Consider the following 27,439-nt stretch of genomic DNA (forward strand, 5'->3'; position numbering starts at 1 on the left):
TCCCTGGGAATACTGACCGGTTGGGGATGGGTTTCGACTAACGGCGTGCTGGATTTTTACAATCCAGAGGTCGTGGGTTCGATTCTCGTACCGGGATGACGAAGTTTAACCAAACTAGGGAATTAAACCAAGAAATTTTGGCCAGTTTTAAACACTCGTACTGCTGTTTAACTTGCATGCAAGCATGAGCGAAAGAGACAAAGCGCTTTTCTTGCTGCTCTTTTGGTATTAGTGAGCTGTAGTAGGCCGTGTACGATGGACGAACGATCACCACAAACGCCGCTCTAGTAGCGCTTTGAACAACGAACAACGAACCAGCAGCATCAGAGAGAGCAAGGGTTTAGTCGTCAGAGTCAAACACACGAGAACCATCGTCATCCTGTGCATACTAAAATAAGAAAACGGTAGTGTATTTTCTTCGCCTACTGCGATTGAAGCGGTTGTTTCGCGGGTTCGTTTTGGATTAAATTTTGCTGCTGGAAGAAAGGATTGCCTTGCTGTTGCTGTCTACCGCAGAATGTGGCTGACTTTGTTCTTCTAGTTATTCTTGGGTTTCGTTGATTTTTGTGACTTCTAGCGATTGGTGTTGGATGTGTGTGTGTGTGTAAGCGCGTACGTCGTCGGGAAGAAACTGGAAAATTATCTGCTGCTGCTAGCGCTGGCGAGAAGGCTGCCGATAACGAGACGAGACCGTGAAGAAGGAAGGAAAGTCTATTTTTTATTCTTTCACTCCAGCTTACGCGGAGTTTCGGAGAGGAAGGTTTTTTTTTTTGCCAAAAAGCTAAAGTGCAACACACTACTAAACGCACACACTGTCGCGTGTTCTGTCAGAGTCAGAGTGCTGATGTGATGGTAGAGTGTTCAGCGGAGAAAGAGAGCTGGTTTTAAAGTTATGTGATCTCATTTTCGCCTACTGTGTGCGGTGAGTTGTGCTGTGTGCTGCTGCCTGCTAGTTGCGTCTCGCGCCTACTGTGTTGGTGCATTTCTGTGTTTCGAGAGGATAAAGATCCCCCAAAAAGAGCAGCAGGAAGCAGAACTCGATTGCGGAGTTCTTTTTTGTTCGGTTCGCGACCAGCTTGTTGTTGCCACAAAGGGAACCTGGAAGCTTGGTTCCTTCTTTCTTTCCTCCAAAGTAAGTTGCCACAGTCAGTCCAGGCCAGTGTCCAGGAAGAAGAAGAAGACGGAGCAAAAGACAAGCGAAAAAGGCTCCGCTGGAAAATGTGCCTTTTCGGTTGATCGTGTGTGTGTGTGCGGTTAAGAACAAGAAACTTGTCTGTTCCTCTTCATTTTGTCAGATCTTGACGGATAAGAAATCGAATCGAAAATCTGCACAAGGAAACCAGGCAGGCTGTGGAGAGTAGGACGTTGCCGGAAGGAGCCTCGCCAACAGGAGAGGTTGAAACTTTTATTAGTCATAGCACCCACGGAGGCCACGAAGTTGGAAACGTCAAAAAGCTGTCATTTTCCTTGTCGTTATGGTCGGTTTGGATGTGTGTGAGTGCATGTGCATGTGTGTATGTGTGCAATTCAGTTGGGTAGAGTCGAGTCGGCGGCAACGCGATGAGGGCTGGGGCCGAGTTCCGAAAAACGAGAGAGTGAGATTTGGAGAGAGAGAGAGAGAGAGAGAGAGAGAGAGAGCGCGCGCGACTGCTGGTATTTGAACTCGGAAAACAGTGTTGCCGGGGAGAACTAGATGCTGCTGGAGAAAACAACTTTGACAGTTACTGATTGTTTTTGACTCGGTATGATCGTTGAAAAATTGCGTTGCAGGATCCGGCACATCAATCAATTTAGAGTGGAGATCGGATTTTTGTTCGTTTTTTGTTACTCATTCAACGATGTGCCTTTCGAGCAGTGATGCAGTGAGCACAGTAATCCTTGATCAATGTAGAAACGGTAGTTGAGTGAAAACCAAAACAAAGTGTCATTTTAAGTCTGTACTTCGAACTAAACGGACGTCTTTCGTTCCAAGAGGTGCAGTAAACGGCGTAAAAGGAACCGGAGATCAAGATTTTAAAAGGAGTGTTGAGCATAGTAATTCTTGGTCAATGTGGAAACAGTAGATAAGTGAAAAACGAAATAAGCTGTCTTTCCAATTCTGTACCTTGAGCAGAACAGACGTTTTTCCTTATAAGAATTTTGATGAAGCAATGCGTCAAGCATATCATTCTTGGTTTTGTTATTCTTGTTGTGAAGGAAAGGATGACACCACAATACTTGACGGAAGCGATGGCATGCGGAAGGGATATTCATGAGCATGACACTAGAAGAGCTGATCAAGATACGATATGAGAAAGACTTCAGGATAATCTCTTAGCAAGGACAAATAATTATAGAATTTTTAACTGAAGATTTTGCGTCTTTTCAATTAACTTGCCAGCTTAGAATCGTACTCCAGCACAAGGCAATGATATTCTCTCTATACCTTTTGCGCTTGGCGGAAACTAATATCCCCATTCGGATGCGTGTACGCCGTGTGCCTGTACTGAATTCCTAATCGTTGGCTTAAGTTGGCAACCGGCGTGGATAACACTACAACAACATCCCCTCTCATCGGTAGTGGTTCGTTTCATTCGATTTTATCATCGGAGGTACTCACGCGCCACTCACACGACGTTGGGGGGTTTCATTTTTTTTTAAGTTTTATGTGGTTAACCACCCACTCCTACCCATCCCTGGCCAGCTCCAGGAACGCGTGGGGAACGAGTAAGAAGAAGTGGAAAAGTATAATTGATTCGTAACATTTCGGGTGAACCTCGGTTTACCTCATGTTGAATGAAATATCGGGCGTCTTGTTTAATTAGTGATTCGTTGCCCCACGAATCCGCTACCTCAGGCCATGCTTGTTGACTTGTGTGTTTGTGTGGCTTTATTGTAAAAGTTTGCAAGTAAACGACATAACGGGTTGTTGGTTTTCCTCATATCGTAATTATAATAAGCCGGCATTGGCAATCAGTTGACTTAGGGCTCTTTCGACAAGGTAATATTTGTATTGTAGAGTTATAAATATCTCGGTATGATTTCATTACCCGGGAGGTCAACTCAAGTCCGATGTATGTCCAATATGTTACATATATGCATCGCCGGGCTATGCACTTGCGCTACCACCACGTCACATTGTTGGTCGATGAATCATTCGAGAGATTGCTCGGCTATCACATTCAATTCCCATCAGTCATGCTCGGTGCTGCGATAGCATGTTCGGCGGCCCACATGGATCTCGGTGCCTATCACAGCGCGCCCCGATATTGGATTATGTGGACGCTTGTTTCAATTTCGCTCGTCCGTTTCAATCCGGCTAAACATTAGCAGCGTTGTTTGGGATTGAAACGTGGCTGGAATCGATTGCAATGAGCTCTAATGGGTTGTAGTGAAGTGAATCGATCAGACCACCAATCGCTAGAAATAAAATGGTTTTTTGATGAATTTTATGCAACATCCTAGATATGGTTTTAAACCTCAAGGTGGTGGTATTCCACTGTGGAAAATTTTCTTATCTGATCCTTAAGTTGATGAACACTTTGAAACATTACAAAATTTAAGGCAGCCAGGCCTACTGCGTAAAGTTAACCGCAAATGAGATTCGTTAACGTGGAATTGGTTTGAGCACGGGGTGTTCAAACAACAATACAGTTCTAAATCTGCAGTGGAGTAACCAACGTGCAAACATAAACTGTTTTTTGACAAGTTTGGTCCGGAACTGGCCACCCACCTATACTACTTCCAAGGTCATCCGACCTCCTACCACCAGTCACACCGCAATTTTCGGAAGCGCAAACAACCGCGTCCGACCATGTGACTAACGAGATATCTTGCCCACTTTTAGAGCCGATGATTAATAGCTTGTCTTTGCTCTTGTTCTTTTTCCCTCCACAGACGACGACCGGCACGGGGGACGTTCCGAGCCAAAGTGTGAAGATAGTGGCCAAACTCCGGAATTCCATGAGCAATATCTAGGCGCATAATTAGCGAGAGTCGAAAATTTTCGTTTCGTGAATCACACTGCTAGGGGGAACGCGTTGTACGTGAACGTAAGAAGAAGAAGAAGAAAAGGCAGTATTTGAAGAAGTGAGTGCTTCTGCGAGAGGGAAATTGGTGTAAGGTGGAAGCAGCAGCAGCAAGAGCCTCGGGCGTTGCGTGGGAGTGACGAAAGATTAATTTGTGGTGCAAAAAGGTCCCGGAGTGTGGGAGAACCAACCGGAGAGCCCACGAGCGGAATATTTCTGGCCTGTGTTGCGTGTGTTTGTGTTGTGTTGTGTTGGAAGATAGCTTGAACAAGCTTGTGAATTAGAAGCAGCAGCGCGCAGCAAAAAGCCTCAAAATGCGTGAATACAAAATTGTCGTGCTCGGCAGCGGAGGTGTCGGCAAATCCGCCTTGACAGTGCAGTTTGTTCAGGTGAGTGATTTGAACCTATTTGTCTAACTAAGTAAGGTGTGCTTGTTCTCAAACTCCATAAACTCCATCAACCTTGTATTATTCTTGGAAAAAGTCATTACGACTTTTGCGAGTATCGATTTCGATCCGATCGCCCTATAAATAACTCTTCCAAAGACGCTCGTCATTCTTATCTTGTAACACACTCTTCTACACAAATTCCACTCTGAAAGGTCTTCCCATGGCCTCGAAAAAAAAAACAAACTTTGTAGAATCACAGAGAAAATAAAACACAGATGTTAACAGCATCCGTGAACACGAGAAGCAAGACGAAGACGACGACGGTCGACCTGGGGTCAAACACATCCTGTCCTGTCCCTGTTTTGACCCGACACCGGTGATGATGCTTTTAGTCCCTTTCCTCCTTCTCTTGGCACAACACTCCCCTTCCCCTTCGAAAAAAAGAGAAAAAATCACGTGATAAGAGAAGCCCAAGATTTTGGTCGGAGACCACAGTTTTTGGGGGGAAAACCTGTGGAGCTAACAAAACAAGGAGTGTGTAGACGGACACTTGCTGCTTTTGGCCCCCCTCTTCTGTATGGTGTCGGTCCTAATGGTAGATGACAGGCGAAAAGACTGTCCTGTTTGCGTTGGTTTTGTTAACATCACATACACTTTACTGGGGATTTGTTGCTCGCTTTGAGGGATGGGTGTGTTGTGTAGTACTAGGGAGATTACTTTGCGAGAATGTCATCTGCGATGATGGGACAGATTTGGGGAATCCTTGTGATAATATTGCGCTGGAGCGTCTTTAGATGTGGTATTTGATCTTTTATGAATAAATTGCAAGGACAAGTTACAATCTTGCAAACAAAATAATCTGACGAAAGTGTTCAGGAAATTTACACCCAAATCAATGATTGTTACAAAGCGATGTAATCTTCAGATGCTGACATTGAATTGCAATCATTCTGTCAAGCAATCATAGATGACTTGGCAATTTTCACAAACATTTTCTATATTTTATGTAAAAATAAGTATGCAGTAATTTTTGTATTATCCCAGACAAGCATCTATGCATTTTTGAGCAATTTGAATAGTGTAGTAGAAAATGTAGAAAACTAGCAAAAATAAATAAAAAGTGGATGTAAAAACATGAAAAACTAAATAGGATAAAGGCATGATAGAGAGTGGTGGATAAGCCAAATACTTTCAGAAATTAACATAAACTAAACAAGTAAAATGTAAATAAAAATACAAAAAATGAAATAAGAAAAACCTAAAACAAGTGAAGTACAGTTTTTCGTAAAACAAAAGTTGCTTACAATGAAACCCTATAAAATTGAAAAAATGTCAAAGAAATGGCGTTAGAAAGTTAAGTCAGGGGTATTTAAAAGCGCCCTAAAAGCAAAAAAAATAATAACTTATAGAGCTTTATGACGTTTTGCGTACGCACACTAGCGCCCCATTTGGTTTTGCTGGCTGACAAAATTTAACCTCACTTTACTTTCGTGTACGTGTACGTACACGCAATACATACGCACGTAGAATGCTCTATTGAACCTTTTTGAAACAAAAACCCATTTTGTTTTACCTCAAAACTAAAAAAAAAATATATACCTTTGTAGGATAATGTAAAACATATTTACATTTTTAGTTTTTTTTCTTATTTTAAGGCCGTTGCAAATATTTTTCAATGCTTCAATGTGGTTAAGCTACCTATTTCAAGAAATTTTGATATAGTTGAAAGACAGGGTGGCACATCAACAGGGTGTCAAACCATTTTTTGCTTTTATTTAAGACCTATTTGATCACTGTAAAGTGGGCTAATAAGGGTACAAATCGCAAATTAGGCCGGCCTCGTAGGATGAACAAAAAATCGTCAAAAGTCAGTTTTTTATATAAAATTTCCTGGGGAATCGATTGCGCATGGTTAAAAACACAGTACAAAAAGTTAAAATGCTTATTTTGTCAACTTTTAAATTTTCTGTATTTTTTTTTCTCTGTAAATCATACTGTCAATCTTTGGTGGTTTTTTTCTGTGTAAAATTATCTGGTATTTTCGATTAAAATATTTTTTTTTTATATTTACCCCCAATATTCGAAAATGGCCTAGTTTGACAAAAATGCATTTTTGGAGAATATGGGTTGGCCTAAGATGACATTTGCGATGTGTGGCGATGTTTTCAGCCTCCTTTCATTTTATAAATGGGTTGACACCCTGTTGATGTGCCACCCTGTCTTCCAACTATATAAAAAATTCGTGAAAAAAGTAGTTCAACAACTTGTCCTAAGACCAACAACACTTTAAAGAGCCACCACAAGAATTTAGGGCTAGGTTGACACCCTGTAGGTGTGTCACCTTGCATGTCAATAATTTTTAATTAAAGCCGCAACACAATTTTTCCTGAGATAATATTTTGCTAGGATGCTTCTTTATTGCGTTAAAGTAAAGATTTTGAAATATCTATCAAAGTACAGGCAGTGTTGGCAGAAAATAAAATTTTCAGTACTTATTTTCAAATGTCTCTTTTAAAAACTCTATATCTTTTTTCAGGAGCAAGATGGGACCATACTTTCTTCGGGAAAGTTTTAGAGGACATTCAGAACTATACCTCTACATTGTTAGTTTTTAAATTTAGCAAAACATGACAATTATAAAATCAAAATGTAAAAAAGTTGATTTTCCCATACAAATTATCTTACAAATTTGAATCGCTTTGCGGAAAGCCGGGTCATAACCAATCGCTCCCAAATGTTGGGGGGTTGTTAGGGGGCCCAAATGGAACCGGAAAATGCCTGTTCTGACTGAATAAGTCCATTTTGAAATATTCCCATACATCTTCAAGCCACCCTAATGTACATATGTGGAGTTTTTTTTTTTTTGAAAAGGTCCTATAAATCAAATTTTAATTTATTGCATTTTGAGTGGTTTTAAATACCCCTTACTCAAGGCGGTTTTTAAAAAAACCCAAAAAGCAAAAACTGGAAATTTGGTTTATTGGACCTTTTCAAAAGAAACTCCAGATATAATGCATTTTAAAACACTTTTTTCATTAAAATGTTAAAACCATGGCTCGTAATTTAAATTTTTATACTATTTTTTCTATTTTTTTTTTGAGATTCCAAAAAAGTGTCCACGTTGTTTGTGGGTGGTCACTAATAAGTTTAAATTAATTTCATGTCGATAATTCAGCTTTTATCTAATAAAACGCTTAGATGATGCCTTCCAAATCTTGAATTGATTTTTTTCCATTCCAATAAAGTAAGTATGTACAACTAGTAAAATCTTAAGCAGTGATCTGATTTGAAAAAGCTTGGTTTATTTTCGAAAACATTCCATAAATGAAGTAACATAGCAACATAGGGACATCAAATTCCACCGCACACTTGGATTGACCCCGAAGTAACTGCACTGCAGCATAATCGTTTATCCTCTCATCCCCATGGAGGCGCCACCAAAACTCATGGCACACTACGGACCGGTGCTGCAAACGTCATCCAGTGCAAATAGCACAACACCAGCAGATCTTTTCACCGGAAACAAAACAATCTGCTTGTCGGACCGAATGGCCAAGGGGAAATGTATAGTTACTGTTGCGCCGCCCTCGGCATCGTCGGCGTCGTCGTCGTCGTGTGCCATTTGTCGTCCTTGTGTCGTGTTCCGACACACCGGGACCTGGGTCCATCATATTGCTCTCTGTGGTGACGACATCAGCTGCTACATCTGTTATTGCCGGAGCAAAATACAATCAAAGCATGCTACGCGGTGATTGCGCTCTACATGAGAAGGGTAGTTGGCTCAATTGTTGTTCGAGGGAGACATTGAGTTATTTTATAACGTTTATTTGGAGCTGTTACCCTGACGGTGGGAGCACCGACCGGTTGGTCAGGTCCATATTTCACTTCCCGGGAATTCGTCATAAATTGGCCTTGACATGTCCATTACACGGTGCGATGTGTGCGCATTATTGGCTTACGAGATCTTGTTAGAGGAAATTGATGTTTTACTACATTTTGAGCTGCGTCATCTGTACAAAGTTTAGAAGCTGCTTGCTTCAAAAGTAAGCTGATTTGAATGGAATGGCTTATTCAGTGCTCGTTATCAGTTATAAAGTATGCGCTATCGTTTTCAGATTAGATAAGAATAGTAATCGATTCCGTTTCGTATCATTTGAATGTATGACCTAAACGTTGAATATTTATTAATTCATGAAAGTAACTCTGATTCGAAAATTTGCAATTTCCAATGAGCATCAAAACGAACTCTCACTTCACGATCACGACAATCGGCCATGTCCATCGCAAACAGAAAAAAAAAATAATAATCAAGAGGCTACAGTAGTGCAAATGACACCCCCGCAAGATTACTAGGCAAAACATAATTAGTCTCGATTGCAGCAAAGCCGATAGAGATGACTACAAATTAGCTGTGTGCAGCCTAGACTGACTAATCTGATTACTCGCCGAGGGAGACTTTAATTGCTCTCTCCATCTCTATCTCTGTTCGTACGTCATTTATGTGACTAATTATACGTTTTTGGGCGGAAATTTTGCACAGTTGGCCATGAGCATTCGCACTGGGGATGTCACGCCTGTGGAGTTTTGATTTTTTTTTGCAAATTCATCTAGCATAACGGACCTATGTGTCCAAAATTGGCAACACCAAAGAAACTAAATGCCTGCTACACCTCTCAAATCAACGCGCCTACTTGGACAGCCAGAGGTCAGGTGTGGGCTGAAAAGTAAGCAAAAAACACAACAACAACGACCCGTCAGATTCGTTCTATTAAATTTCAACTCGAGCATTTGGCCTACTCTGACTCCAAAAGCTTGGATGTTTGGTATGCAGTACCTATGGTAGGCATTTGCTGGAGCGCGGGGGTGTACGTGGTAAATTGTCACAACATTGACATCGTTGGATGGTTCCAGTCCCAGCCCAAACAGCGCAGCACCGCTGTTGTTTCTGATCATAACTGTGCTTTACGGTTCATCGAATTCAAACGCGATATACCTAGGGGAGCTGGGGTAAGACGGCCACCCCACTGTTTTAATAAGTATACTAATGAATATTACTAAAATGTTCAGCAATACTGTTCCTCATGCTAAATAATGCATATGGAGTACCCTTTGCCAGAAATATTGTTTGAAATAGTATAAAAATAACTCAAAATAAACAAATAATTTTTGAACTTAAAACTGGATGTAATTTTCATGAATTACAACTTAGGCATTTTTGTTAAATAACAATATGTTTTTCTGTCTTCAAATATTTTTTCATGTTAAATTGAAGTTTTCCCTAGATTATGTCCCTCGAAAAAGTTCAAAAAATGCGATGAACTGTTTACAAAAAATGTTTAAAAAAATAATTTATTTGGGGGCAAGACGGCCACCTCCTCCGGGGGTAAGACGGCCACCCGTAATTTGTAGATTTTATTTGATATAGGTTATATTTTGGACGGTTTTTGACTATTAAGACATATTTGTAGATAATGGAAAAGCGTTTTCAATAAAACTATCCATTTTGAATTAAAATGCTGTTAACTACCTTTTCGACAACATTCTTTACTGTGATATAGCAAAACTCATTGAATAGTATGAAATCCTATCAAACTTTTCATAAAAATCGCTAATTTAATATTGTTTACATAATTTTGATTTACTTATTCTAATCGAAATACACACACTATTTTTTTTTTGTATCAAATTGTGTTTGTTTTGCAGTAAAAATTCATAGTTTATCATAAAATGTGGTCGCAATAATATGAAATTCACTGAGCCAAAACATGAAATTTTTTAAACATCATTTTTCTTCACATTTGTATCCTGATTTTTTTCAACCAAAATAGTTATGATGTTCAGAGAAGTCTGTTGAACCAACCATGTAGGTGTTTGGGTGAATTTAGCAAAGTTATTAAGTTAATTTATAGCATTGGCCGTCTTACCCCACATGGGTGGCCGTCTTACCCCGCGTATTTCATATATATACGATTTCAATTATTTTTTTTAAAATTGCTGAAAAGTATTGAAAATTGGTTTTTAGACCAACTAATTTATGTCATTTCTATAATGGACTAGTAGTAGAACAATATGTACGTAATTTGAGATCAAAATAATCTGTTGTGTAAATTTTATTAGACTTCTCCTTTAGGGTGGCCGTCTTACCCCCATCTCCCCTATACTCTTTTGAGGCGGATTGGCAATGTTGGACGCTGTTCGTTTTTTTTTTAGTTTGTGAGAGTGGGCGAATTTTAAATATTGCCATTTTAAACGGTTTTACTTGATTTTTTTAAAGTTCAACTTTTTTTTAAAGATTTATTTATGTTAAGAAATTTAGTAATAGATCATTTTTCTCAACATACACATAATTAAACATGTAATCTAGATTACTTTTTCAAAACAACCAATGAGTCATGGGTTTCCTACCCAAGTAACATTTTTTTTCCAGGAGTTCTACAAGAGCCCTTCAAGATAGCTACAGCATAGCAGTTTGGACCGCGGTAGGATAAAATTCTCTTCAAAACTTTTTCAGGAGTTTGGAAGAGTACTTGTACATAGGACCTTTTGAAAAAGTAAGCGAGTAATGTAGTTTTTTAATGGCACCGGGCAGACCTACTGTGCAAAAATTTACCGCAGTGATATTTCGTTGAATTGGATTGAGTTGAGTTAGCATTGAAACACTTTTCTGAGAATTCGTGATTCAAGTTAAATTTAAACAATGATAAAATGGTAAATCACAGTTTATTTTAAAAGCTCTATTTTTGTAAAACTTAATTGAAAATGTTCCAGCTGCGATTCACGTTTGTACACTGCACACAACACACAATCCCCGCTCCAGTGTGCTGTCGTCGTCACTGGAAAAGAAGACTGATGTTCATACCGGCGTACATGATGAATCCTGTAGCAGGAATTAACCAACCGGAAGTGCATGCACATGACATCCGCTGAGGACGACAACGACGGGATCTTGATGGGGGCTGTGCTTTAAATAACGTTACCATCCGGCGACGCGGAAAGTCTGTTCTCTTGCTGTGTTGTGATGGAGTTTAGTCAGAAGTCGGAATAAAAAACTGATTGAAACGTGTTACGAAAATAGTTTCAATCAAAAAGTTGGTTGAAAATGAAGATTGCCTCTTGGGGACGGCGACGCCCCGTCTAGGCCACATGAAGTCCCGATGACTACCGCACGGCACCACAAAGTACTAACAATACAAAACTCTCGCTCGATGGTTATAACTTTGCTGAGCTGCTTCTGTTTGTCTGTGTGTTGGGCGAGCAGCAGCACATAAGATGCAGATTAAACTTATTCAATTTATCAGCAGCCGCAGCACCAGCGTGTAATGCAATGTGCTTCTTCCAACTGGACTGCTCAGCTTTTAGTTCAGCTTCGTTTCAGCTTGCAGCCAGCTGGGCTACAGGAAAAAATGATGATGATGTGATGACTCAGAGTGAGGGCCAACATTGATGGCAGAGGGAAGTCTACGATTTGGAAGAGTTTAATTTGGAACACACTTTGCTCGGTGTGTAGTAGTGGAAGATATATAACGCTGGGGAATGCCGAAGAAGACCCCTTGAATGATAATTTGAGCAGGGAAGATGAAGAAATTAAACAATTTAAGTGTTTTTATATCAGAATCTCAAGTGGCTCTTTAACAGCTCTACAGTATAGAACTACTTCTTTACGGCAGTTGGTATGAATTGGAGTTCAAGTTTCACAGAAGAACAGAAATCAAAAAATGATATTGACTTCAAAGAAAGTGCATTTCAAATTTTTAGTATATTTATACAAATAAGCATAAGCATAAGCATAAGCATAAGCATAAGCATAAGCATAAGCATAGGTGCCCACCCGCAGTTGCTACTCCGTTATTGACCAGGACCTCCAGAAGTTACATCCACGAGCCGTGGAAGATAAGTGGGTGCTATCTTTCCTCGCTTCGCAACTTCTCAAAGGCCCCTATCATGCTGATCAATACCGGCGCCGGCCACGACCAGTGGTAGGGTCACGGGGAAGTGGATGGGAATGTTAGTCCGATACTTGAGTGATAGAGACCGCCCAATCGACTGCTTCTCCGACAAAGTATCACATGAGTTTTGAGGGGTTAGTAGATGGGTATGAGGTCAGGATTCACGAGTGGCAGTGATGTGACCATGAGCATTTTGTTTATCGGTTGAAATTTTAAATCTTAGGCAGCCGGCTGCGGAAAGATAAATAATTGATTATTTAAAAAGTTTGTTTTAATCGAACGCGTGCCAACCGAGCGGTAGTGCTATGGGCTGGACTTATCAGTATATTTTTACTGTTGGTACAATTAAGATAACGCGAGCAAATGTCAAAAATAGTAGATGAGTTAATACTAAAACTGCCAGTTGGAATAAATTATTACGATCAACGAATATAAACGAAAAGAAAACAGGACACCACGTAACCGATTGTAATGAAATTAAAACAATAACTTAAACGAACTTAACCGGCGGCGTGCCTTCCTATCAACGATGATAAAGAAGGACTTATAAATTTAAAATATAAAAAGACTCCAAAAACACGTTGCATAGTAACCGCGAAGTCCCGCTACTCACAATCGAATCCGAAAGATAGCTATCTAGAATTTTAAATATAGTATAAATTCGACCGCGATCCTCCAGAAATTCTTCGTCGGCGTGCCTTCCGATCAACGGTGATGTAAGAAGGGCTTTATTCATTAAAATGATTTTATATCATAAGCCTTAAAACATATTCGTCGGCGTGCCTTCCGATCATCGATGATATAGAAAGGACTTAATCCAGCAATACGACTTGCTTGTCTCGAAAAAAATTCGGATCGTTTCTATCGAAAACTATGTAAAGAGAACAAAAATAAACTCATTGGCCAACGAACGCGCGAACTAAAAATAAAGAAAAAAGAAGAAGAAGAAGACCAATCACCCCATGCACACAAACAGCGACACAAAAGAGATGAAAACAACAAGAATCAGAAGAAATCCAATCACCCCATGTACACAAAAAGCGACACAAAAGAGATGGAAAATAACACGAAAAAACAGGACTGCGCGTCCACACAGGCACCGCACTACTCCACTTATGATGCCATTATTTAATTATAATAACCACGCACCCAAGCACACAAACATCGACACAAAAGAAATAAAAATGAGCATGCAAAAACAAGACAACGCGTCCCCGTGGTCAGCGCACTAATGATGCCATTATTTAATTATAACAACCACGCACCCAAGCACACAAACAGCGACACAAAAGAAATAAAAATGAGCATGCAAAAACAAGACAACGCGTCCCCGTGGTCAGCGCACTAATGATGCCATTATTTAATTATAATAACCACGCACCCAAGCACACAAACAGCGACACAAAAGAAATGAAAATAGCATGCAAAAACAAGACAACGCGTCCCCGTGGTCAGCGCACTAATGATGCCATTATTTAATTATAATAACCACGCACCCAAGCACACAAACAGCGACACAAAAGAAATGAAAATAGCATGCAAAAACAAGACAACGCGTCCCCGTGGTCAGCGCACTAATGATGCCATTATTTAATTATAACAACCACGCACCCAAGCACACAAACAGCGACACAAAAGAAATAAAAATGAGCATGCAAAAACAAGACAACGCGTCCCCGTGGTCAGCGCACTAATGATGCCATTATTTAATTATAATAACCACGCACCCAAGCACACAAACAGCGACACAAAAGAAATGAAAATAGCATGCAAAAACAAGACAACGCGTCCCCGTGGTCAGCGCACTAATGATGCCATTATTTAATTATAATAACCACGCACCCAAGCACACAAACAGCGACACAAAAGAAATGAAAATGAGCATGCAAAAACAAGACAATGCGTCCCCGTGGTCAGCGCACTAATGATGCCATTCTATATTCGGGCATGTCTAATCATGCATATTTATTCACGGCTCCTGGTTAATTCGTGCCCAATATGCATAGTTCAAAAATTCGTAAAGTAAAGTGTATATTTATACAAATAATATTTAAAGTTGTTGTCTCCTTGCTTCCTATCATTTTTATTACTATAACAAATTTCAATTGCAAAAAACTGATAAAACGATTGTAAAAAAATGTATGATTGTTTTTTTTACGTTTGCTGTTTTTGCATATGGGACATTTTTTGCGAACATGGGCAGAGTAGAGTGCTGCGGAATAATTTTCATCACAGTTGGCAAACTGATTTTCCATCACACTATCAAAACAAATCAAGTGTAATGGATCAACTTCTGATCTCAATCTAGTCACCAAGCTGTGGTAGCCGAGGCAGTTAAATCATTGAGATGGTCTGTTAAAGGTTTCTGGCTCGATTCTCGTAGTTGGAACTTTGGAGATTTTTTATGGGTTATTTTTTTTTCTAATTAGTTCGCAATTTTCTGCAATTTGTTTTGCATGTTTTTGTGAAAAAGTGAAATAAAAACAGATTTTCTGAAAAGTCCCACACAAAAGCCAAAGTAGACACCAATACGATCATAAAATCCCTTATTAAGGCAAGATTTATTTTTATTTTTTCCATATCACTTTTGTATGGAGAACCCTTATTTTTGTACAAAGAAACCATTTGAGCAAAATGGCAAATAATGGACAATGCTTAGAATTAAAAAAATAAATAAAATAAAAATGGAAAAGCAAAAGCATTAGTCATTTTTTTTTAAATAAAATTGTTGCTCGAAGCTGTAATATTACCCTGCTAATGTTTGGCATCGTTGGCATACCAAAAAACCTCTTCAACCTTTTTCTAACATAAAAATAGGAATAATGCATGATCCATGGACAAATAACGGCCAAAGGTGACCAAAAGAGGAGCGAAACTTTAGAGTTTTCGATTGCCTGTTCCCAGACGTGCATCGGCACTCAATAGCACTTGACAGTTTTTCTAAGGCCATGGCTTGGAAAAGGCACCAGTGCTAAATAGCACATCTAGCACTTGAAATTTTTGTGATATTCTCAAGGGGTTGGAAACTCTTAGATCTATAATTATTATGTTAACCAGTATATCAAAATATATGTTAGTATACTTATTATTTCCTTTACCAATCGCCAGTATACTTACCAATATACTGAGAGTATCTTAATATACTAAGAGTTTATTGCTGTTCGGTAAGTATACTAACAAGTATACTGGAATATCGTTAGTATACTCAGTATTTTTAAGTAATATTAGAGTTTCCAGCCCCTTGGATATTCTAATCACTATTATTATTTTGCTAATTCAAATTGCATAGTGAACAACGATTATTAAAAGCATCGAACTAAAGCTTGTTTTGATGCACAGTGAGTTTGATTTACTCTGCCGGTTTACGAAGGCAATCATCTCAAAATGTGGTGAAGTGCTATTGAGTGCCGATGCACGTCTGCCTGTTCCATTATCCAAACAATGTAAGAGGGGCAAATGTGCATTTGCAGGGTTGTTACGGACGGCGTGGATCGCGCGGATTTGCTGGCTAATTTTGCTTAGGTGCGGATTTCGCGCGGATGTGAAATTTGGTTAATATTTAAAATAATTGAGATAGATAAAATTACTTTCAAGTAATAAAGAAAAGTATTATCAGGGAATTAGGGATTTTTTTTTTAATTTGCTTCGATTTCTGTTACTGAAACAAAATTGAGTTTTCTTCCGAAAATGTTTGTTTGTATTTTTTTAATAAAAAAACGTCTAAAAAATCTTCATGAAGCGATTATTTTTTAAATGTATTGATGAGGATTTTTATTAAACAAATTTATTACTACACTCAACTAATTTTTACCGGCTTTGAATATTTTTATTATTTTTTGAGTTTTGAGTATCGTTCTTTTTAACCTTATTTATTGTTTATTTTATAAAGGATTTCAATCATGAGAATCATTTTTCAAACTTTTCTCGAAGTTATATACCAGGGTGTAAGAAAAATTATTATTGGGGCTTGTTTCCGTGGCCATACCGTGCTCAAATGCGGATGCTGGCTCTTCGCCGTTTGATTGTAGTAAAACCCACCCCATAGAAAGTTTTTTTTTTAGATTTCTTGGGGAAAAAATAAAAGATCAAAACATTCAAAAATGAAAGCTACAATATTCAAAACTTGAAGATTCAGAAATTAAAAATATTTTCAATTTTTATAGTCTTTTTTACTGAAAATTCAAAAACTAGAATACATTCAAATATAAAAAAAATCAAAACTAGAAAAAATGTGAAATTCAAAATTCAAACAAATAAATTCAAATTTAATTTAAGATTTTATCAAAAATTTAAAGAGTCAAAAATGATAAATTCGTATAATTAAAAATTAATAACGACCAAGAGAACAAACAATTCTTAAATTCTTAAATTCTTAAATTCTTAAATTCTTAAATTCTTAAATTCTTAAATTCTTAAATTCTTAAATTCTTAAATTCTTAAATTCTTAAATTCTTAAATTCTTAAATTCTTAAATTCTTAAATTCTTAAATTCTTAAATTCTTAAATTCTTAAATTCTTAAATTCTTAAATTCTTAAATTCTTAAATTCTTAAATTCTTAAATTCTTAAATTCTTAAATTCTTAAATTCTTAAATTCTTAAATTCTTAAATTCTTAAATTCTTAAATTCTTAAATTCTTAAATTCTTAAATTCTTAAATTCTTAAATTCTTAAATTCTTAAATTCTTAAATTCTTAAATTCTTAAATTCTTAAATTCTTAAATTCTTAAATTCTTAAATTCTTAAATTCTTAAATTCTTAAATTCTTAAATTCTTAAATTCTTAAATTCTTAAATTCTTAAATTCTTAAATTCTTAAATTCTTAAATTCTTAAATTCTTAAATTCTTAAATTCTTAAATTCTTAAATTCTTAAATTCTTAAATTCTTAAATTCTTAAATTCTTAAATTCTTAAATTCTTAAATTCTTAAATTCTTAAATTCTTAAATTCTTAAATTCTTAAATTCTTAAATTCTTAAATTCTTAAATTCTTAAATTTTTAAATTTTTAAATTTTTAAATTCTTAAATTCTTGAATTCTTGAATTCTTGAATTCTTGAATTCTTGAATTCTTGAATTCTTGAATTCTTAATAAAATAATATAATAATATAAATTTGGTGGTTCGATTTTTATGAGTGACTCTTTGGCGAGAATCATCAAGTACGAACTGTGTTAAAATTTTCAAGTCCTTAGATTTATGAATTTTTAAGATTTTCAAATTAATAAATTTTATGATCATTTTCATTCCATAAATTTTTGATTTTTTTTTGTTAATTTTCATATTTATATTTCAAAATGTTTTAATTCATATTTAGAATTTCTCTTTTTGCCAAAATTATTGTTATGGCTTTTCCCTCTGGTTTACTTCATCCTAGCAAAAATAAATTTGTCCATAAAATTTTCGGCGTTTCAAGATTCTGCGTTCTGAGATTCGGCCTCATGCGGCTATTCTTGATATTAATTTGCATTTATTGAATACAATTTTATTTAATCGTTTGTGATTGTTGTGTTCCTTTTGATGGATCTCTTGATTTTTGTTTCAAAATATTTTTTTTTAATTCATAAAAAATAAACTCTCTTGTATGTTTGTCGCGAAATTATTTTCGTTAATATGGCGCGGATTGGGTTTTGGGACGGCGCGGATTTTTTTTCGAATTCTCCGTAACAACCCTGCATTTGTCAACAAGCAGTCTGTCCTGCTCACGTCAGTTGATGTTCCCATTTAATGTGAGCAGGATAGACTGCTTGCTTACAACGTCACTTTGGCTCAATTACGTTTTGCTTGATATGCATTTTCTCAACATTTCATCACCGTCATCTTGGATTACAAACTCAAAGATCACACGCATTTTTTGGGTAAACTTTAAGTTTAACGACTCAAAATTGGATTTTTCCGAAGTCTTTGGATAACCGTGTCTGGACTATATATTTTTCATTCAAATACCATCACAATTTTTTAGCAGTTCGATGCTTCTGTGCTCTCTTCTGCTAACTACATAGGAATCCTAGCAAGCTTATTTTACAGTTGTAATATTTGAAGAATCTACCATTTTTCAACAGCAATGCCTGCCTAGCTGTTGTGAAACGTTTCTTCCGTCGACGTGCCTTTCGAGCTGTGATGCTATGGAAAGGGTTGAAATTTCCATTTCGTGATATCTCTGCTGCACGTCAAAGGATGTTTAGTAATTGCATAAAAATCGAGTCTTGGGCAACCACAGCGGCGTGCGATATCCTTTGGTTAAGCTATATTTATGATTACAACAGCAGCAGCGGTAGCCGGCTGGCTGGCTATTACAAGGCTACATTTAGCGCCAGCTGCTGGCTGATGCTCTTTTCCAATAATACACCATACTAACCATCATAATAGACGGAGGCAGAGAGGAAGTTTATAGTGGTGGAACGGAAGACCTACGGTAATGGTGTCTCCCTTCCCCTCACCATCAAACTCTTTTTTATATTTGCTTCACTTTCGGTGTCTACCGGCGCGCGGGTGCATCAGCAAAACAGATCGAGAGAGAGAGAGAGATAGAGGAGGGTGGGGCACGATTTGTGGTCGTAATAGTGTTTCCCCATCCCCACCTCCCTACTACTTCTGGTTCACGATGATGGATGGATTGGTTTGGAAATATACAAAGTGCCTTCGCTCTCGCTCTCGGAAAACGGGAAGCAAACGAAGAAGTAGAAAAAAGCCCAACAAAATAATAATAACGTAATAATGTGTGATTTTTGCTGTAAGGTTTAATTACTTGGCGCAAAATCGCAAATGCTTGCTTCATCATCCACATTTGTGGGTTTTATGCTTCTAATTATATGCGCTTTCTCGGGTTGGTGCTGCACTACATCAGCCAGAAGCAAGCATCAACAAAACGAGCTTAGTGGGCTTTCGCTTTCGTTTGGACGGACGGACGGAGAGTATTTAAATTAACGGTTTAGCAGTCTGACTCTGAGCTGGTCAGCGCGAGTAAGCCCATTACAGCTGATTGTTGGGTTGTGATTCGTTGAAACTGTGAATCATGAATGTCAGGGTAGCGAATCAAGTTGGAAAGATCGACAATTTGCATGAATCTCTGAAAATTTGCCGAAGGGTAAACATTCGAAAATCGGTATATTGATAATTAAATACTAACTTTATTTGATATTATGTCAGCATAAACTGGAAATTTTTAAAGTAATCATTTGATTATTTTGATTTTAAATTGCATTTTCGAAAATAAAAAAAAAACAGTTCTTAAAAACTTTGCAACCGCAAGAATAAATGTGCTGAATAGATAAACACCAAGGTCACTAAAACTTGAACTGTTACGAATAGGTAACAGTCATTGGCCATCAACGGCGCCCGCCATGTAAGTTTGTAGATATATCTTTAGTTATATTTAAAATTGGCAAAAAGAGGAAATTCTCGAATGTTTGACAAGTTAGGCACTCGCTCCTAATCCATTCAATTTGCTGATTATCACTATTTAAACAACTAATTTTGCAAAACTTTTAAAAGAAATTTGCTTGCTCACTTCTTATTGAGCTTTTCATCACTCGATTTCGGTTAAAACACTTTTAATGAGCTGTAACTGATTGTCAAAGTGCAACATTAGAGGCACGCTGGAATTAGATGCTGTTCGCGTTCATACCAGAATTTTTAAATTTCAATGAAAAAAAAATTGGAACCATCAGTGCAGTTGATATGCAATAATTAGTCTTAAAAAACGTTACTTAATCCACCTTTAGGTGGTTGGTGCCTTCCTCTCATTTATAGAGTAATTGCAACCCCTCAAAAGTGTCCACATTGTTTATGGATCTCCGCTAGCGAGATCGCAGGTCCTAATAAAAATAAGTGATGAGTAAAAAAACAGACAACCTACAGACTTTTTGTCGAGATTATACAGACACCGCCTTTGAGGAAAATGGCATCCCTCTACACGGCTTTTTTGTGGCGATCAGACCCGACCATTTGAGGTTATGTAAATTCAGACCATTTTTTTTAAACTGCTTGTAAGTTTTGAAAGGTAAGTCAGATCTTGAAAATTCTTAATCCACAAGAAAGGTCATATCAGAACCTTTCTAAAAATATATAATATGGCAGGTTTTCATGCAAAAACCATCCTTTTTTGCAAATTGTGAAATTTATATGCAGCAGTTTTTTAAGCATAACTTTTGGTGTACTTTACGAAATCTTATAAATTTCAATAAAGGCTTATGGGACTCCAAGACTAATCGAATGAGGCCAATACGGACTAAATCGGCTCAGCAAGTGACGAGATATTCCAGTGACATTGATTCGGTACACATGTCTACATACAGCCAAACACATAGACATTTGCTCAGCTGGTGATTCTGAGTCGATATGTAAAAATGACGATAGGTCTAGGAGGTTTAATTAAAAGTTCATTTTTCGAGTGATTTTATAGCCTTTCCTCAGTAAGGTGAGGAAGGCAAAAAGGAAGATATGACGATATTTGTTTGCGATAGAAAAAACTTTTTGCGACTTTTTATATCAAAAATTTACCAAAATTCAAAAGTAGAGTTTTTTTAAAAAGGTCCTATAAACATATGAAACACAATAGTTTATAGGACCTTTTCAAAAAAAAACTACTAGAGATGTTTGACATAACCGAAACATGCTAACCACGATTCTAAACATCTGGAGTTTTTTTTTTTTTTGAAAAGGTCCAATAGAGGAGAAAAGCAACTCGCGACAAAATTTTGAGGCTAGGAATTTTGACAGGTATGATTTTCATAAAGTATTCGCCTCCTTTTCTCTCCCACAGAAAACCTACGAACGAGGTAGCTGTCAAACTAGGCCAAAATGTTAAAGTCACTCACAAAATGAACTTTTGAGTGATTGAGTGATTTGAGTTCATTTCTGACGTCACGATTTTCTCCTCTATAAACCAAATTTTCAGTTTTTGCTTTTTGAGTGTTTTTTAATACACCTGACTCAAGGCGATTTCAAAACACCCAAAATGCAAAAACTGGAAATTCGCGTAATTGGACCTTTTTTAAAAAAAAGCCCAGACTACATGAAAAAAAAACAATTCTAACAAACAATCCCAAAGGGCCCTTGTGGGTTTGTAAACAAAAGGTGTGTCCTGCTCACACTAGAGGATGGTTACATCTGGCATGACCCACAACGGCTCTTTGGCATTGTTTTGCTAGAATTCTAGAAATCGTGAATTGTGTTCATGAATTTGAGAACCTCGAAGGAATTTTCACTTTCATGGTGGAAATGCACCATACTCATGAATAAATTCCTTCGTGGATCTCAAATTCATGAACACAGTTCAAGATTACGGGAATTGATTTTTTTTTTTTGTGTAGGGGAATGCATTTTAAATTGATTTCAGTTGATTGCACTGAAATTTATATCTCAAATTTATAATTTCCAAACCACTTTAGAGCACTTTTGGGATTATCTGTATTATCAAACATAAATAAAAACTAAGCAGATAAGTACAAATGAATATAAACATTATTTATATAGAACATTATAAAACAAGAGCAGTGATATTTTTTAAGAACAATAGTTGCTCATAAAGAATGAGGCTTAAAAAAATAGCAATAGAGGGTTGAAGCTCAAATCCAACAAACTCTGCCACATTAAAACTCTTCAATACTTCACAAAAAGGTCACCTCAGGGACATATTTTTTTCTGTTATCATTTGTGTAGACACGTAACCAAAAATATGATAAAAGACAGAAGGGAGTGTTTTGACCTTCGTGAGGAAAACGCACGCACCCCATTCACATTAGGCGGCATGAATTTTTAATTTACTATTTCAATTATTACTGATGCCGTTCCCTTTAAGCTCTCTATCCTGTGGTTCTCGTTAGTCTCCAACCAGCCTTGAAGCCAAGGGTTAGAAGTCGATTTGGAACCAAACTTTGCGCTTGTGTGTTGGCGTTCGTTTTTTTTTTTGGTTTGATGCAAAATTGGAAAAGTTCACCCACAGCCAATCTCGTTGCCGCCTCATGTTACAGCGTTCCATCGGTTTCGAATTGTTCGAGTGAGCTAATTCACCTGATGGAAATTCAATTTGGGCTTCGGGGGGAAATTTCGTGCGTGGGATTGATGGAGAGAAGAAGATGCTTTGTGATTTTCCTGGAAGACAACTTTTTTTTTGTTGTATTCTCGTTCTGTTGAAAAGTTTCGGACCTGAAGGTGGGTGGTATCTCAATCAGAAGGATTGTAGAGAAAACTTTCCACTTGAAAATTAAACAGGCCCGGGCAATTTGCTTTGTTCAAAATCATTTCGGTGACAGAGTTTTTCAGCTTTTAATCCTTTAGAGTACCGGAAAACACACACAAACAAAAAAAAAAACACGAAGCTTAAAGCCTTTACAGTGAGGAAAATTTCACGGTCCCACTTCCTGGAACTTCTTGCAAATAAATAGCCGGGATCTTTGCCGTGTCCCTGCTGCTGCTTCCCTCACGCTCCCTCTCCCCATTTAACTATGCAAATATATTCAGCCCCCCCTCCTTCCACCTTCTAGTTTCCCCTGGTATTTACCTTGGGTCCGCGGGGTTGTGGTCGTTGGGCCAAATCACGGAACGAGAATCTCTGGGTCAAATTAGACAGCTTTTCGGGGGACTGTTTTCCTTTCGTCCCGTGCTTCTCTGCAGGTGAATCGTCATGGCATGGTAGCATGCTAAGTGTAAATATAGGTATTCGGTGCCCTCTCCCCGTGCCCATACCTTCACACTTAGGAGACCCGGGAGGCGGAGTCTTGTCGCAAAAAGAACGATACACGCCTGTGGATCCGTTGACGAAACCGCAAGGTTTAAGAGGGCCACATTATAAGGTGTTACGTCGATTCCGTTGGTAGCATGCCATGAAAACGAGGCTCGAGGGCGTCTATCCCTTGATTTTCACCGCAAATTTATAGATTCGTAAGCAGATTAACACGTTGTGGAATAATATTTTTGTTGAGTTATCTTACAAAGGGTTGGGAATTGAAAATCTGATTTATGACACCTTGTAAAAGCCAAGGGATAGAATTTCGTAAGTTCGTGGCTCTCTACTGCTCTCCAAAAGGAAGATATTATTTGTCGCGTAAATCACCATACTGCTGGTGACCTTCCGGTGCCGTGTACCACGGTGTGGTTTCAGTTTTTGGCAAATAAAAAAAAACAGATTCACTTAGAACAGACATAGTATTTTGGAAGCTTCTCATGTCTTTTGTTTTTGATGAATTATAAAAATGAATTGAGTCGCATTTTTTTCAGGAGAAGTTGTACATTTTTCTTACGATAAGTGATGCCAATATCGTCGACCTACTTTTGCATAATTTTGTAGCCGGCCTACCGATATTGGATTATCACACAGTTGATTATTTTCTATAGAGTTGTTTACAATTACATTAAATTGAAAAACATTCAGTTATCTTTTTTCGCCTTAAAATAATATTCGTCCAGGCTCAACAGTAGTAACTGATATTTATTTATTCAACAGTTGGTATTTTTTTTACTATTCTAAATTTTTTTAACACCAAATCTGACAAACGCTAATTTTTTCCAGTTTCGTTAAGGTATAATAAATTTGATTTTTTTTTTATCAAAATTATTAGTTGTTCTATTTTTGAAGTATATTTTTAGAAATTTATTGTATGATTCCTATTTTTAATAAAAATTTCAATACAAGCCTCGAATTATCCCAAGATTGATTGATCATCCGAAGATTTTTATGGATCTTGGGATAATTGAATCATGTCAAAACTTTTTTTATGTTTTTATTTTCAAATTCGAATTCGGCGATCCCATTTTAACTGTGGTACGTTATCCATTAGTGGCCCCTTTTCTATTGTGGACCCTCTGAAGGGTTTTTGATGAAAAAAATCAATAAAATCACAATTTCAAGCGTGATTTGGCTGCAATTCTTTTATTTGGCATGTTCAGCATCATTTAAAACAATGTTGACTAACATTGAATTGTCCTTTTCGCCAAAATAAGTGTTTTTAGTTCGACATCTGAAATCAGCCATGGCCACTAGCATTTTCACAACAAAACAGCATTTCTATTTTATGATTGCATTCACTGTCCAATCATTTTTTGACTGGTTATTTAACTTCTGTAAGTCGAAATAAAGTTTAAGGAGCTTTATTTGAAGAAGGGGCGAAAATCTCAGCTTTTCCAAAAGTGGGCCCCTGTTAATTTAACCATCAAAAATGAAGAAAACTGTGTATTTAAGCAAAAGTTTCTCTTAAACAAACAATAATTGCTTTTTGAAATCAACCAAATTGCATATTTTTTTCAATTATGTGTATACAAATAGCTGTTTTCATATTAAAAGTACCAAAAATGCTGTAGCCGTTAGAATTTATAATAAATTAAAACTATAGTTAATTGTACTTAACTGAAGCATCATAATTGAAGTTTATAATAGTAAATCAATAAAAACGCATTTTTTGAAAATAAACATGCGTGGTTTTATCAGCAACTGTAAGCAAATGTATTGTTTTGTTCCGGTCAACTTTTTATGTAATTATTATAGAAAAATGTGCATCAAAATTACTTTTTTCAATCATTTTAGTGGTTGCAGTAGTTTTTCAAACGTTTTCTCTGAAATAAATGTCTGTTAAGATTTTTGTTGTTTTATGCCAAAGTTTCGCAATTCGCAATTCGCAATTTTCAGTGTAAGAACGGGCCTTGACCGATCTTATGCACCAGGTTCCCGACGAACACGCACTGCCCTTACACCTACATCTCACCCTTGCTCTGAGTCAGTACGAGCAGCACGCTAGAACACGCTTTGAGTGTTCGTGCCAGGCATGCACACCTTCTTTTCCGGTTACGCATTTTAACTCGGCCGGGGGTGGTACATTACGTAGGGTTTGATGTAAGTATAAGCGCCTAACCATTTATAGTGTGCCTATCAACTTTCATTAAAGCAAAAACTGTTTTATTTTTAGTTTGAATTCAAAAACTAGTTGTTATTTTACTGTGTTTTGTTTTCTCCTGAAATCTTTCCTAGTGTTGAGTCGTGTTTTTATGTTGCTATTTCTTTTGTCGCGGTGTTTTGTTACAACTTTTGGTCCTAAGCATTTTATAAAAGTTTTTCAAAAGTACAATAGTAATATTTGTGTTAATTCTTTGATCACTCCAAAAATGAGTAAGGGCTCGAACCTCATTTGTTTGAAGAAAAGGGTGAAGATTGAAAACAATGGACAGTGAAAGAAATATACTATTTGAAGAATCAATAGTAAAAGAAAGATAGTAATTTATGAAGTAGATAAATAAATTAACAATAATTAATAAATAGAGGTAACAAACAAGCTTAGATTGTATTGAGGGCAATTTATAGGGCAAATGAAAAATTATTCAAATAGATAAATAAAGAAAAGGCAGATGATAACAAAATTGACATCGCTGCCAAATTAAGGAAAGCAGAAAGTATGTTACAGCAGCATCAATTGGTAAAATAGAGTGAAAAAGCGTTGAGAAATAAGAGAATCAAATGAGTAAAATCGAAATCAAATAGAGGATAGTAAACAGAAGCCGCGTTAGAAAATCAAAGAAACAAAATAAACAGAAGATAGGTGGTAGCTGAGAATGAAGAGAAGAGAAACCCCGTTGTGCGATGTTTCAGGTACATCCATAGCAGTTGACTCAACATACTACGAATCAAAACAATACCGTCTACAATCACAAATTACTTCCCTTTCCCACATTGTCGCGCCCCTTTCTTTTAGCCGTCTCGACTTTGACTTTGGTCAAAGGTTTACGATCCGTTTCCACAGGCCACCAGCTAGGTCATCATGAAAACCAAGCCAACGTGGAGGTAAGAAAATAGGACACTTGCAAGGAACCAGAGCTATACTGTCTTGATCAAGTATGATCTTACAGGACTACGGACGTAGTCAGTGACGCTCCTTCCAGGATGTTCCTCGCCTGAGCGTCAACTGAAGAGGTATCATCAGCATCATTCGCACTTGGCCTGCGATTTTTGTTGTTTTATGCCAAAGTTGTTAACAAAATACAAAACCTGTTTGTTCATGATGAAAACTGAGCAAAATCCATCTTTGTTTCTTTTTATCTTTCTTTTGTCCTCCTCCATGCATTAAAACTCCAAATATCGGTTAAATTTGGTATAAAAATAACAGTTTTCCTATCCAGATTTTTAAGCGAAAATGGCGTTCGAATGGTGAACGCCCGAAATGTCAAAATCACGCAGTGGTACCAACATTGCGAAAAAAGTGTGCCATGGCATGACCGCCACATTTTTTTTCTAATGTTGGTGCTACTGCGTGATTTTGACAGTTCGGACGTTCATCAATCGAACGCCATCTTCGCTTAAAAACCTGGATAGTGGACCCGGGTCCACTATAGGGAAAGGGGTTCCATAACAGGCAAAATGAACTCGTTTTCATATGGTTATTTTTCTGCTCAAAAACATATAACCGATGAAACAAATAGTCAAAATTGTTAAAAAAAAACTCCAGATTTCAGGTTATGACAAACTGCTTAAAATATTGAAAATTTTGAAAAATGCGCGTCGGTTCTACTAGGGGGTCCACTAATGGTTAAAATACCCTAGTTGTTTGCGAACAAAATTACAAAATGCATTTTTAAAATTCTAAATCGCATTAGAATAGTTAATGGGCCGTACTAAAGCTCAACAATCAAAAATTAGACAAAGACATTTTTTTGTATCGACTATCCGCTGTGGAAATTTGTGAATTGTTGAAATTAATTCAGTAGAACGTGTTTGCGAATGGCGAATTGCGAAGAACGTGTTTTGAGTGTAAAAAAGTAAATCAAATTTGAATTTGAATATTATTATTGTTTTCTTGAGGTTGCACGATTTTTTTTTACAAGAAATCAACCATGGATTTATCTTTATCTAATTATGACCGTTTATGTTCTTGTCCACGTCGATTTTGATGCATTTATTTAGTTTTGAAAAATTGTCATATATACATGGCGAAATCCAGTCCGCAACCCGTAAAATTTCGGTCACCAAGCGAAGCGACTTCGACTGAGCATCAAATTTTCAAATCAGGAACATTTCTAATGAAATTGAAATTTCGTAGTGCTGTTATGCAGAATTGATAAATGGTTGGTTCAGCTCCGTTAAATAACTTTGAATTAATAAATTTGTTAAATAATCCC

At 37.0% G+C, this 27,439-nt stretch overlaps 1 protein-coding gene across 3 annotated transcripts in view; it reads left to right on the plus strand.

Moving 5' to 3' along the window:
- The first annotated feature begins 256 nt into the window (after positions 1 to 256).
- The window catches only part of LOC6040506 (ras-related protein Rap1), a 35,119-nt gene continuing 7,936 nt past the window's right edge, over positions 257 to 27,439 (plus strand). Inside the window, exons 1-2 of one of the 3 annotated variants that reach the window (XM_038262504.1) lie at positions 257 to 404; positions 3,877 to 4,396. In XM_038262504.1, the coding sequence (XP_038118432.1) occupies positions 4,322 to 4,396 (75 nt within the window). In that variant the 5' untranslated portion in view covers positions 257 to 404; positions 3,877 to 4,321. Of the gene's footprint in view, positions 405 to 928; positions 1,133 to 1,376; positions 1,396 to 3,876; positions 4,397 to 27,439 lie in introns of those variants that run through there. The other 2 variants (XM_038262505.1, XM_038262506.1) reach the window with 2 other exon arrangements.

The sequence above is a fragment of the Culex quinquefasciatus genome, chromosome 3 (genome assembly GCF_015732765.1).
Source record: "Culex quinquefasciatus strain JHB chromosome 3, VPISU_Cqui_1.0_pri_paternal, whole genome shotgun sequence".
Classification (NCBI taxonomy): Eukaryota; Metazoa; Arthropoda; class Insecta; order Diptera; family Culicidae; genus Culex; species Culex quinquefasciatus.